The sequence below is a fragment of the Gymnoscopelus microlampas genome (genome assembly GCF_963454915.1).
Source record: "Gymnoscopelus microlampas genome assembly, chromosome: 7".
NCBI classification, from domain to species: domain Eukaryota; kingdom Metazoa; phylum Chordata; class Actinopteri; order Myctophiformes; family Myctophidae; genus Gymnoscopelus; species Gymnoscopelus microlampas.
The window spans coordinates 18189497-18204184 of record NC_139944.1 but is presented as its reverse complement, the minus strand read 5'-3'; the positions used below and the strand labels follow the sequence as shown (position 1 = coordinate 18204184).

At 40.5% G+C, this 14688-nt stretch overlaps 1 protein-coding gene across 2 annotated transcripts; it reads left to right on the top strand.

Annotated features, from left to right (window-relative positions):
• The first annotated feature begins 1750 nt into the window (after positions 1-1750).
• On the top strand, positions 1751-12916 carry myorg (myogenesis regulating glycosidase). 2 transcript variants are annotated; one of them, XM_084063280.1, is made up of 4 exons: positions 1751-1794; positions 5447-5555; positions 6871-7183; positions 8868-12916. In XM_084063280.1, exons 3-4 carry the CDS (start codon positions 6921-6923, stop codon positions 10663-10665), a joined length of 2061 nt encoding a protein of 686 aa, XP_083919406.1. In that variant the 5' UTR covers positions 1751-1794; positions 5447-5555; positions 6871-6920; the 3' UTR covers positions 10666-12916. The 2 variants fall into 2 exon arrangements, with proteins under 2 accessions (XP_083919406.1, XP_083919405.1); XM_084063279.1 differs by having other exon boundaries at positions 6864-7183.
• The last annotated feature ends 1772 nt before the right edge of the window (positions 12917-14688 follow it).

Below are 14688 nucleotides of genomic sequence, written 5' to 3'. Positions count from 1 at the left end.
GGCTATTTGTCACATGGGTAAGTGTTCCCATTGGCTATTTCTCCAAAAACAGAGGACTTTACCTAATAACTCTAACTGTAAAGTACTGTATGTGCAGCTTACTGTCCTGGAGGCAAGCTCTTGACATGCATTATGTCAATGTAATCTCAGATGAGAACAATTTGAGCATTTTCAACCATAAAAGTACAAAATGAAACTGCACTTTTTATGGAACAAAACTTTGATAAGTAAGTATGTTCAATTCTATTATTTTTCCCAGAATAGAGGAGGGAAAAGGTGTATTTTGATACCTTTGGTAAAGCTATAAGGTTCGTGGTATAGGTAGCTCAAATGTCACTCCAGGGCAAGTTGTTGTCTCACATGCTTTCAGGGCAAGTCATCACATGACAACTTGCCCCAGTTACTGTTCATATACAGTACATAGACATTCACAGTTATAAATGTGGTGCTTCACACAGTATTAGTAGTGGTAATTAAAGCCTCACTATACTTCTTTTAATGAATAAAACTTGAATAAAACGTATACAATTTGGGTGGTTTTGTCTCCCTGCTCTTCTATTGAGACATTTAGATCCTGTCAAAGGTCATGTCTCCTAGACACACAGGATCTTACACGGATTCTGACCTGATGGTCAAGATTCAATTTATCCCCTGAGCAAGCAGGCAGGCTCTATAAGCTCAATGGTAAAACATGTCAGCACTTGCGCAGGAAACTGGGTTAAAATCCGGGGTAGAAGAGGAAAGTTACATAGTGCTGCTTTAAATTGTTATATGACGTGGCCACAAAAAGGCCATACACAGCCTCACCAGGTCTCAGCTCAAACAAAGCAGGAGAAACCCTCACCAGGCAATAGCAGCTGGTGAAGCCCTCCATGCTATGAGAAATGTCTGTACGTGTCTAAACAAAAGTGATTTTAACTTCAAAAACAAGTGTGGACAGTCTGTCAGAGTCTATCAATAGCTACTTATATTGCAATCTGGGAACCCATTGTTTTCTTACTCAACAGTAAATAAACATACAGTATACAGTATGTGTATGTAGGGTGAAGTTACAACTTAAGGACTTTTAAGACCTTTTTAATACCAATTGTTCAATATTATGTAAGAAAGAGGTACGTACACATTGTGAAAATAGCCGATCTACAAGCTCACATTTCTGCTCGCTTTTCAAAATATTCATGTGAAACAGGGTCAAATTAGATGCAATGCCTACATTTCCAAGTCCTTGTCAGGGTGGGGGTCCCCAGTTCAAATATGATTATTTTGGGGGGGGTCCCCAGTTCAAATTAGATAAGTTCAAATATGATTATTTTGGGGGGTCCCCAGTTCAAATGAACCAAGTTCAAATATGATTATTTTGGGGGGGTCCCCAGTTCAAATATGATTATTTTTGGGGGGTCCCCAGTTCAGATATGATTATTTTAGGGGGACACGGCCTGAAAAGTTTGGGAACCCTTGCCCTAGACCAAGATAGAAGTGAAAGCAAAAAGTCAACTATCTCCTCATGAAATGCTATACTAGCCTTAACTACCTTATATATAAACCACGTGGTTATATAGGGCAAGCAAGGAATTGGCAAGCTATACTGTAACAGATGTTTCAGTATTGGTACGTTGACTCCTAAAGAACTACATTTCCCATACATGCTCCTGTGTGTCTCGAAGCAGCTGTGTGTGTGTGTGTGTGTGTGTGAGTTGGTGGGCGTAGACATTACAACGTAGCGTGTTCTAGCTGTGAGAGTTACAAACAAGTTGTACTTCTATCAACGGACTGCATGGGGCTCGTGTCTGATCGGTATGTAGAATGAGTTTTAAAGAGCATACAAAACAGACACATACATGCTGTTGACACAGTTGTTTATCGATTACTAGACAATACCCATCAATGCGCTTTATTAACAGCTTTTCTTGCGGTCATACTCACAGACCATGCAGAGTCATAGTGGATGGCTTCTTTAGTTTTATGATCCCGTGCATGCTTGCATTAATACCAGTGGTGGAAAAAAGTATCAATACTGCAATGTCTAAATACCCTGTTACTACAAGTAAAAGTCCGGAATGAAAAATGTACTTGAGTAAAAATACAAGTGTTGGTATAAAAATGTAGCCTACTTGAAGTAGCCTACCAAAAGTAGTTCTCATTATGCAGAAAGAATGTCCCATTTCACAAGTTTTCAAATGTATAAAATGTTTAACAAGCTTTTGAAAATAGCAGATCTACAAGCTCACAATGCATGGTGATGAGCTTGTAGATCGGCTATTTTCAAATGGTCGAAATGTATATTGTGGTTAATGTATGTTTTGTAATAATAATCAAAATCTACAAAGTAACTAGTAACTCAAGTGTTCAACTGTAAAATGGGTGGGGTTCATACATCTTAGTTACTTTACACCACTGGCTTAAATGCATATGATTTAAAGTATATTTAGTAGCCTGCATGTTGTCCTTTTCTTGGCTTGATGATGGCTTAATAGACTCGTATCTAGTTTGAAGAGGATCATTTTACAACTTAAATTGTACAGTACAGTGGTTGCCATGTCCCAAGTCAATATTTTGTCATGTTGGTTTATAGCCTACTAAGTGAGAAAATAAAGTACTACACACACACACACACACACACACACACACACACACACACACACACACACACACACACACACACACACACACACACACACACACAGGGAGAGAGGGCTCTTGAGATAACGGGATATGATTTCTCAGGCTTCTGCTTTGAGTACATCAGCACTTTTTGTGTTTATTTTTCACCATGTCACAATGAGAGATAAGATAATGGATCAGCTGAAATGGCAGAGATGTGGCCTCCATATAGTATCTCCTAAACACAGCCATACTGTGCTGCTGTGATGATGGAAGAGTTCGAAATACCGTACACTTTGAATACAAAGCATATTTTGTATTTTCAAGAGCCATTTTGTGTAATGTGTCTGCAAGAAAACCTATACAAATGCAGCCTGCAAAAGATGCAAAGAGTTAGGCCTGGGCAATGAGACTTCCAAACTTCACGATTATTTCAAACTTTTACCTCGATTACGAATTAACGATGAATGAATGATGGTTGTGAGCTTGTAGGTCGGCTATGTGTGAGCTTGTAGATCGGCTATTACGCCACCACTGTCCAACAAAGTGTGCGGGGGTCAGATTAAGGCCTATACATCCATCACATTTGTGATCATTTTATGAAGATTTGTGCTCCCTTTATGTATCTTGCACTCCCCGTTTGCACGTATGCTCGTTCTCACACCATTTAGCCTGCTAACAAAACCTCACTTAACTCCTTCATTAAGTGCATAATTCTTCTTCCCATGTGATATAACTATAACCTGGACTTTCGCAAGTCATATATCTCTCCTGAGTTTAATTGAGCCCAATAGAAGCTAACAAGTCTGTGTTAAAGATGGGTAGGTGTTATCATTCCCAATGTTGGGGGGGTGGGGGGCGGGGGGGATCCATACCAAGGCTGGTTGAACACAGAATTAGTCCATTAGATTGCTAATTAATAGCAGGCATCCTTTATTATCGACCTGGGCTGCCACTGCCAGTGCAGACCGTGAGGGCCAATTGCAGTTAGGACCAGTCAGCAAGCACCAGGGCAGTTTATAGGCAGAGGCTCCTCTCGCTGTGTTTTCCTGCATCCTAATCTAATCTATGCTGATTGGCTAGTAGACACTATAGAACAAGCATCAGCCAGTTAATTACCCATAACCTTCATTTGATGCTTTTATCCCTCATGGGCGTTCCTTCCTGTAAAGTCATGCATCATCTTTGTTAAAGGCCTGTCAGTGAATTTGTATACCTTTTACACTTCCACCCAGGATGACTTAAGAAAATATTGAACTATTTGATGCAATTTTATATATTGATGTATTTAATATGTTTGTATAACCTTCCGCATGTAGTCAAGAAGGTACTGCACATTCCACCAACCAGATGGGTGACGTACTTTTTTTTGGAAGAACTTGTGTGCGTGTCCAAGGCCCCAGGAAGGAGCCTTCCGCATGAACATAATTATGTACGTACATGCGGAAGGTTACATGTTTTTAAATTTCATATGCTTTCCTGCCTTGACCAGCACCTCCTTCCTGGGGCCTTGGATATTCCTTGTATAATAATAATTATAATAATAATATATTTTTTATAGATATATAATTGGTTACGATGATAATAATAATAATAAAGGATGCCCATGTAAAACCAATTTATGAGCAATACCCTTTGATTTGAATTATCCTTCTTCTTAAAAAGAATAGAAAACTCAAAACAAAACAAACAAATAGTTAAGACCAGTACAACATTCTAGAAGTCATGCACAGTCATGCACATCCCTAACTTCCACAAGTGCCTGTTGAGCCTGATTCATACTTCGTCGCACGACAGTGTCACTCTGCAAAAATAACAGGCCTACAAGCCCACACCGTGTCGTGGATGCGGCACGTAGTGGGCTTGTAGATCGGCTGTTTTCGGGGGCATAAATTAGGCTTTAGTCCGTCTTGGTAGCTCAGGATGTTTTTTGTCTCTGGCATTGGCAAAGCTCTGGAGAACTTGAATCCACTTTTTGCCTTCAGTCTCGTACTTCCTTACATACAAATGAGTCTTGTCTTTCATTTGGAGTGATACATTGGACTTGCTGCTGTGTGAAGCCACACTCTGTCCCACCTCAGGCAAATATAAAAATTGCTACACTGTTCCATGTGAGGAATGCTTAAGTATGTTGAGGATGTAAAAGTCTTCAGAAACACATAAGAATTACTTGGTTGTGAGTTGTTTCATGAATGCTTCTGATGATTATCAGTGAATTGAAAGTCAACATTTAGTGTGTGTTTGCGTGTGTGTGCGTGCGTTCCTTTCTTTTTTTTTTAACCTATTAAGACCTGAAGCTGATTCTACAAATGTCTTCTAAATCCCAGCAGTATTCTGAAAAAAAAAACGTATGTTTCTATATCGGTCGTTCTCAAACTTTCATGTCAAGGACACCCAAAATTATATGTATTTGGCCACCGACCCCCATCTCAAAATGTTTTGTTTCAGGGACCCCCAGAAGCAAAGATTCGAGTTAAAAATGTTCGCTTTAAAACAATATATAACAATATATATTCAAAGATTTACACACATTTTTCTAAAATAGCAGATCTACAAGCTCATAGCGCGGCACTCGGTGCCGCGCTATGAGCTTGTATATCTGCTATTTTTGAATAGCCAAAGTGTAAAATAATGCGTTTTAGCTCAAATTAAAAAGTGAAAGTTCCAGGTCTTAATGGGTTAAATTGTGAACACTTGGAAAGCAAATTGTGATTCTCCAGCAAGCAATAGTTCGGTCAGTGACTTCAAGATGTGAGAAACACAGCCAGTGGAGTCAGGGCTGTCTCACTTCAGGAACTGGAGTCTGTCTTTTGAAAGATTTATTTTCTTCTCTCTGTGAACACAGGCACATACAGTAGGTAGACGGACACAAGTGCCAGTCCAGCAGTGATCTCACAACGGTGTATCCTGTCTGCCGTCTACCAAGGTTACAGACAAGAGAGGAGTCTCAAATGGTTTGTAGGCAGTGGTGGACAGTAACTAAGTACATTTACTTGAGTTACTGTACTTGTTTTTTTTTCTGAGTGTCTGTAATTTACTTCCTTATTTGTATTGGATTTTCATTCCACTGCATTCCTAGGAAGGGCATTAACGTAAACCTTCCTAGGAAGGGCATTAACGTAAGCATTAACGTAAGCCCTATTTCAAATAAAGGGAAAGTAGCAGATCTACAAGCTCACAAGTGCTGTGAGCTTGTAGATCTGCTATTTTCACTGTTATTGATATATTCTTTTCAAATTGTTTGGAAAACACTTTTTTGCGGGGAAATGACTACATTTTAATACAGTAATGCATTCATATTAAAAAGAAAAAGTACTTTATAATTTGTAGTTTCGAATAGGCTACTTATTTTTAAAAGAATACTTAAAGGACAACTTTGTTTTTTTACAACCAAGGTTTATATTTTAGCTTGTAATTAAAGTAAATAAATGATGAGTGTAATTTTTTTTTCATTTACTGCTTTCTATAGTTTTAGCATTTTTTGCGATATTTTTTACAGTGGGCGGGGGCATTCTGTCCGGTGGCTAAATATGCCTTTTTTACACAATAAAAAAGGTCCGGCTGTCTGAGATGGCCAGATGTGAGTTATTGGGGGCTAGAAGAGCTACTGTAAATAATAATAAAGAAAACGCCGGGTTAATGTGTTAAAAAAATACATATTTAGCCACCGGACATAATGCCCCCGCCCACTGTGAAAACACTGTAAAAAAGATTGTGAAAATTGCTAAAACTATAGAAAGCAGTAAATTTGAAATTTTTAACACTCATCTTTTATTTACTTTAATTACAATCTAAAACATAAACATTGGTTGTAAAAAAACAAAGTTGTCCTTTAAAGGGATAGTGCACCCGAAACAAACATTTTTTCTACCGATTAGTCACCCCATGGAGACTTGAATTCATGGATATTTATTTAGTTTTTGTCGCATTCCTAAGCCAATAATTTGACCAGCGGACCGGTAGGCAGCGGTTCCGGTAGGAGACACAAAGCAGACTCTTTGTGTCTCCTACCAGAACCGCTACCGGTCATCAAATTATTGGCTTAGGAATGCGACAAAAACAAAATAATATCCATGAATTCAAGTCTCCATGGGGTGACTAATCGATAGAAAAAAAGTCATTTTGGGGGTGAACTATCCCTTTAAGTATTTTCAAAAGCAAATACTTTTTTCGGCAGCAACTGTCAAGTTGAGTAATATTCGACCAGGAGTATCTATACTTTAACTGTAAGTGCTGAGGTTGATTACTTTGTCCACCACTAGTTTGTAGCTGATTGAGAGGTCACCGGAAGGAACCCCCCCCCTGTTGAGCAGAGAGTCATGTACCAAGTGGTCCCAGGAGGAGCGGGGGGCACGATCACAGATGTGATCCCCAAGCAGAAACACACCAAGCACACCCGTCCCTTGGTGGGTGCTGGGGTCATAGGGCTGGTGCTGGTGATAGCAGCGGTGACGGCCTGGTGTTATTACATTGCGTCGCTGCGTAAGGCCGAGCTACTGAAGACCCAGCTGCTGGACCTCAACAAAGATGGCTACATTATCCGCAACCAGGCAGGATCCATCGTCTTCAGGATGGATTTCAGGTTGGTTATTATTCACTAGGTTCATTTTATCAGACACGCCCCCTTCCTATACAAACCCATTACAACTTCAAACTCCATTTTTAACTTAGATTCATCAAAAACACCCGTCCTTGGTTCTGGTGACTCATCCTGCCCTCCTAATACGTGAGGGGGCCATGTTTTTTCGATTACTTTTTCCATTTATACATTTTTATTTTTTTATTGTACTATTTTTTTTTTCATTTTCCCCCAAAAATAAAAAAAATTGATGAAAAAAGTAATTGAAAAAACACGGTGGTCTCACATATTAGAAGGACAATATCAGTCACCAGAACCAAGGACGGGTGTTTTTGATGAATCCAACATGGTTAAAATTGAGTTTGAAGTTACAATGGGTTTGTATAGGAAGGGGGCGTATAAAATGAAATAAAAATGAAATATCCTTGTCCAGCAAACATCAATATGCGCTCTCCTCTCCTTTTGAAAAAGTGTGACAAAACTATGCAAGAAAGCTTGACCTGGTTGATTGTCAAAATGATAGCCATGGGTGTAGTTTGGTAAAATAAATAAATTCACAAAACTTATTTAATATTCTGTCTTCAGTACCTCATGAGCGAAACGTTAAAAACCACAAACCTTTAAGTACAGTACAGAGACGTTTCTGGCTGGCAGGAAGCACAGCCGCAACAAAAATGTTGGCACTTAGATGGCAATCTCCACACACTCTGCCCTTAAACCACTGTAAACGGTTATTAAGTGATGCTGTTGTAATAGCATTTTCTACAGCTAGATTAAGTGATGCTAATAATCAGACAATAGACAGTTGGAACCACATTCTGAATCACATTCTGTATCAAGTTAGGTCCTCTACTGTACAGCTAACATTTTTGTACATTAGCCTTTTTCTTTGTTGATTATTATATGGTTGCTATTTCTTTTTAGGCCTATTGAAAACACAACCACACCACTTTTCTACTGTAGTGAAGTAGACAGCGAACTACAACCTAATTTTCATCAGAACGAGCAGTTCTCTGAGCTGGACAAATTATATTGGTCTCTATGGTCAGCTGGCTGTGAGACGAGGAAATCATCTTATAGAAATATTATTCAGTAACTTCACTCATATGATTTAAGAGTTTGTATTTTAACAACGTTTTACTTTTGCGCTATTGATCACAAAAGTTTGAAACCTCTGAATTATATTTCTAACTTTACGGTAGTCCTGGATGTGCAGCCAATCTCTGTTGTTGAAGATAAGGGCTTCACAAAGCTTATGGTTTACTCCAAACCAGGATATGATATGCTGCACCGATAAATGGCAAATGCAAGAATTTACAGCTGTATAGTGAATACAGAGAATAAATAATAGTCCCACGAGTGTGAGATTTATGAACCCCACCCATTTAACATTTAAAAGGTTTCCCCCTACCATGTAAATGTTGATTTGGCCCAGATTTGCACATCCATATTATGGTCTCTGCTCAAACTTTGAACATTGCTGTAACCTCAACTTCTCCATTTGGGGAGCCTCTCATTGAATAATTTATAAATGGTTAAGCTAAGCATCAGTGAATGGTTCAACTGCTGTGAAGTCATAAGTTTGAAACTCTCATTTTAGACATTTCTTGAATATGTTATGTTAATTATTTATGACAGCTATACCACAGAAAGTTCAGATCATTAACGCTTCTCTAATTTTCGGCAGGTCTGGGACTCTGGATTTAGACTCTTGTTCTAAAGAGGGGGAGATGCTGAGCTGCGAGCGAACCACAGACAGAAAACTGATCTTCTTCATTGAGACGGTGCGACCTAAGGACCCAGTACAGTGTTACCGCGTGCGCTGGGAGGAACTGGTCCCTGACATTCCCGTGGAGCACGCCATGACTTACAAATTCTCACACTGGTACGGCGGTGCGTTGTCTGCAACTCAGCACTGGCCTATAGCCGTCACCGGCCAGCAGGCCCCCAAACCCTTTGTCACGAGTGACATCTACTCGAGCCGAAATGAATTCGGTGGGATCTTGGAGAGTTATTGGCTTTCGTCGAGTGCCACGGCCATCAAGATCAACAACTCTGTGCCCTTTCACCTGGGCTGGAATGACACTGAGAAAACCATGCTCTTCCAGGCCCGCTACCAAGACAGTCCCTTCAAGCCACTCCCGGGAGAGGCGCCGTGCGCTGAGCTCAGCTACAGAATCTGCGTGGGCTTGGACATCACGTCCATTCACAAGTACATGGTCCGTCGATACTTCAACAAGCCAAACAATGTGCCCGCAAAAGCCATGTTCCGCCATCCCATCTGGTCCACGTGGGCGCTGCATAAAAAAGACATAGACCAGGAGAAGTTCTTGACGTATGCCGCCAACATCCGCAAGCATGGCTTCAACTGTAGCCACCTGGAGCTCGACGACCGTTACACCACCCGCTACGGCGAATTCATTTTTGATACGGTCAAGTTCCCCAATGCCTCGGACATGTTTCAGAAGCTTAAAGCGGACGGTTTTCTCGTGTCGCTCTGGACCCATCCGTTTGTGAACTACGACTCGGACAACTTCCATACGTGTGTAGAGAAAGGGCTGTTTGTACGGGAGCCCTCCGGTCAGCTGCCCGCCTTGGTGCGCTGGTGGAACGGCATCGGTGGCATCATAGATTTCACCAACCCAGAAGCACGCGAGTGGTACGCCTCCAACCTCCGTTCGTTGCGAACCAAGTACGGCATAGCGTCCTTCAAATTTGACGCCGGCGAGACCAATTACCTGCCCTGGAAGTTCAGCACCAAAGTCCCCGTCCGCGATCCGAGCGCTTTCACGAGACGCTACACGGAGATGGCCATTCCCTACAACGACCGCGCTGAACTGCGCAGTGGCTACCAGTCGCAGAACATATCCTGCTTCTTCCGGCCTATAGATAGGGATTCAGTGTGGGGCCATGAGATGGGACTCAAATCTCTCATCCCCACGGTGCTCACCATCAGCATCCTCGGCTATCAGTTCATTCTACCGGACATGATCGGTGGAAACGCCTATTGGAACCGCACAGACGGAAATCAAGTGTTACCCGACCGAGAGCTCTACATCCGCTGGTTGGAACTGTCGGCCTTCATGCCGTCCATGCAGTTCTCCGTGCCCCCCTGGGAATACGACCAGGAAGTGGTGGAAATTGCTCGGAAGTACACCGCTCTCCACGAGAGCATCGTCGCGCCGCGGATCCTAGAACTGGCGTACGAGGTGCTCGACACAGGGGACCCGATCATAAGGCCTCTGTGGTGGATCGCCACAGGCGACGAGACGGCGTACAAAGTCGACTCTCAGTTCCTGATCGGGGACGACCTCATGGTGGCGCCGGTGTTGGAGCCTGGCAAGCAAGAGCGCGACATCTACCTGCCTGCCGGCCGCTGGCGGAGCTACAAGGGAGAGAGGTTCGATATCAAGGAGCCCCTGCACCTCACAGACTATCCTGTGGATCTGGATGAAATTGCATACTTTGTTAAACTTTGGGTTTAACAGGAAGTGGTAATAGAGCTGGACTCGTTTAGCCTGTGTGCTGAGTTGCTTATTAGCAAGCTTTATGACGTGTGCAGAGTAGGGATGGGAGGATATGAACATTTCATTTCACAAATATTGTGGTCAAAATAATTGCGATTAATTATATTATCGCAACAATAAAAAATGTTAAAATTACTTTTAAAAAATTGGAAAAAAAAACTTTTAAAATGGCACTTTTTATGAACCACCATGGTTGTTTTATGAACCACTTGAACCCCAGCATCCATATTCTGGGGGCCAAAAATAGCATGTGTTGTGAGCTTGTAGATCTGCTATTTTTGGCAAAGACGTTTGGCGTCGACTGAAAAAAAGTCAGTCCAAGTACAGAGCCAACTCCGGTTCAGTGTATGGCAGACAGTTTCGCTTTAAATCTCTGTGATGATTATTTTGAGAATGCCGTTTATCGTCCCATCCCTACTTCAATGGCCGTGTCCGATTGAGACAGAATTTACGTCCAAAAAAAGCTTCAAACGAGGATTGTTGTTTCAGTGAAACAATTACACCTGAAGTCGTTTGCATGAACGTGGGTTAGTGGCAGTGGTGGCTATTACTCGGATGTTTTACTTCGACATACCAGCATGTAGAAATATTCAGTTCAATTTATTTCCCAGACCCAAGAAGATCCATTTCACAATTAGAAAAACAACACAATAAAATTACAGAAAAATACTTCTATGCACTAGTGGCCCATTTCAGCATAATGATAATTATTTTAATGTAATTATTGATACATTAATGTCTGGTAGAGGATGATGTAGCTGGCAAAGGAGAGTCACAAGCTGGGTCAGCTTGTATCAGTGCGTTCTAATTTACTTTATTTTATATTGATAATCTCAATCTGAAAATTACATAAAGGCATCAAATAAATGGGCTACAGTGGGCACCTGGTATTTCTGAGCACCTTTTTTCTAAATTGTGTATTTATTTTGTACTTTATATTTACATTTATTTTATAAATGATGGGCCAAATACATATCTTTTTTTAAATTACATTCATGGCCCAATATTTCTACAAATGCTTTAAATTACTACAAAACCATTTTGGGGATGAACAAGCATTTGAAGGGTGAAATTTAGGTCTGATAATGATGTAGCGTGCATGTTGAAATAATTTATACTTTACATCATTTTCAACCATTATCCAAAGCATACATTCATTCTTTATTTCTATTTTTTACATTGAGGAAAAAAACAGCGGATTTAACGTTGAGTTGCCCACAAGGTTTAGGTGCCCACTGGACCTGTGTCCAATAAATGCAGTGGTGTAAAAAGAACATTTCCCAAATAGTGGAGTAGAAGCAAGCAAAAATGCCACATTACTTAAATAAATGCAGTTTGGTTACTTTCCACCACTGTTTAGTGGTTCATACCTACCATAGTTCAGATTTTTTTGATACAAATCAGTTATTAGTTTGTACATTTGACTGGTAAAAAGGGAAGTTGCTCAATGTGAATTGTGTAAGGTACAATTTACTGCACTTACAATAAGCCGCCCAGTTTGCATCATGGGAGGAGATAATGAAGGAAGAGCCTGTTACCTCTGTGGTTCTCAAAGTGGAGTCCAGGGACCCCCAGGGGTTCCCAGCAAAACAATTAAGTGGTGACGATTGTGCAATGGCATAATGTGTCGCCCACTTCCACGATGCTTAAAACATAAACCAGGTTATATTGATGATAATGACATTTTGAATCTGTAATTATAACCAAGGTGATATTGACTCCTGCTTCTCTTGTCTTCTCTCTGTGAGATGCTTTCCTGTGAGTCAGGTGCTATGAAGTCTTGAATGTAACCATTTGCCTTAACTAAACTCAAGTCTTAAATGTGAAACTCAATGTACTTCCCTTTTGTGTAGCATGCAATGTAATGGAACAGCTCACAGCAGCGTTATACTGTAGTAGTCAGCATTAGAATGACTATTCTAACCTGAAACCCTCTTCTTGTGCCTTACAAAGTATAGTCAGTTTCTCAGGTAATGGCTTTGCTTATTTTCTCAGGTTGTGATGTGGGTGTGAGTTGTTCAGTGGCTTATCTTCCATCCAATGCTGACTTTTGCAGTAGATACACAGTTAATGAGGCACCGATACCGTGGTGATGTTGGTTGTATTGGGCCTGAACGAAAATGGCTAAAGTGATCATCTCGATTGTTTTACTTTAATATTTTAATCATGATTATTAATTACAATTATTGGTAATGAGGATATTTGATGTCTTTGTTCCTCATTGTGCTGATGGATGTTATAAGCCAGTGGTATATAGCATCAAAATCTATTTAACCACTTTAACCCTATATACTGTACATGGGCTTTTTTGAAAATAGCTGATCTACATGCTCTACAACAGTGGTTCCCAAACCTTTTACCTCGAGACCCAAAAGTTGAAATTTGAGTCTCCCCAGGACCCAAACTAGTGAAAATAGCCGATCTACAAGCTTGTGCTGTGGGCCAGTCTGTGGGGGGGGAATCTTTTGAAATAATTAAAAACAAAACGTAGGAAACCAAAAAATAAGGGAGTATTCTCTTGCGGCCCATAAAAATGTATCCGCGACCCACAATTGGGTCCCGACCTACTGTTTGGGAAACTGATATACAAGATCTGCCATTTTCAAAAAAATCTTCAAATACATTATTAAGTGGGGGGTCCTTAATATGAAGAGGTTTGAGAACCACTGTCATAAGCCATTACATACCATTATAGTATGTAATGGCCTCTGGAGAGGTGAACTGTACAATGTTCTAGTCATTAACCCCCTGTATAAGGGCCAGGAGAGGAAGGCGAGGTGCAATAGCTGATCAATTGATGAATAATTTGAATTTATTAACATATTGTGAAGTGTAAAATCACAATTTATTAGCATTCTCTGTTAATTGTGGAGCCGTTAGTTGCGTTGAAAGCCACATCCCAAATAAGCAGCATCTACACACTGATGATGATGTGATTTTAATGCTTGGTTTTGTGATGCCCTACAACTACGTAGTTTTACTAAGTGTTATGACTTCATCAGGCTTCCAGTACATCCTGGATGGGACAGGATGTTACTGCGTGCTTTACTGAATGGATGGAATGGAACTAGAATGCATTTAATCCACTTAAACTATCAAAACAAAAAGAATGAGGTACCATTAATTTTCTTGCCCTAATGTGAATAGAACTACAATTAAGTGTCATTTGTTATTGATCGCCGCCATTACTACCAGGTGCTTTGAGATATCATAATTGTAAAGTTATTGATATGCTGTTTATTTTTTCTCCCTCTTTCAATAACACATTTCTTCTGTTGTTGCCTTTCTGCTCTTTTTGTGGCCTGATTAAACAACATCCCAGGTTGGGGTAAGCTTTCAATTCTTTTTCAAAATCTTTCAAACCGTAGTGAACATAGCAGATCTACAAGCTCACAACACACGTTGTGCGCTTGTAGACCGGATGTTTTCACTATATTGTGATATCAAAAATGGCAAAAGTAGCAGATCGACAAGCTGCAGATCTGCTACTTTTGATGCTTTTCTGTGACGCTATAGTATGATCAAGTAGGGCGTTAATTTACGAAATAACACAAAGTTAAAATATGCAGATAAGAGATTTCTGCCCGGCAGCAATCAATGTGGTACACTTGTTGACCCGTGTGTTTTTTTTTGTTTGTCTTTTGACATGTTTTCAATGTAGCCGTGCTACTTATTTATAGCAGCGTCTCGTCAGCCTGTGGGCAGGGCAGACGGCCAGGACTATTTCTGTCTGAGACCCGTCTTGCTTTTTGACAAGATTGAGAGGCGCTATCTTCAATGCTGCGCTGCTTTTTTTTGTGTGTGTGTGTTTCTTGATGTGCTGTCTGGCCTCCTTGATGCAACGTTTTGCACTCGGGAGAATTCAATTTACTGAACGTTATGTAACTGAACAGTGGTGGACAAAAGTACTTAACCTCAGAGTCAAAGTATAGATACTTTAATAATGTTTCTCGACTACAAGTGAAAGTTGCTCTGGCCAAT

Excerpts from the sequence above, each read along its gene's own strand:
- myorg (XM_084063280.1), top strand. The coding sequence starts at position 6,921 with ATGTACCAAGTGGTCCCAGGAGGAGCGGGGGGCACGATCACAGATGTG. Across the intron at positions 7,184-8,867 it reads GTCTTCAGGATGGATTTCAG|GTCTGGGACTCTGGATTTAG; the intron begins GTTGGTTATTAT and ends AATTTTCGGCAG.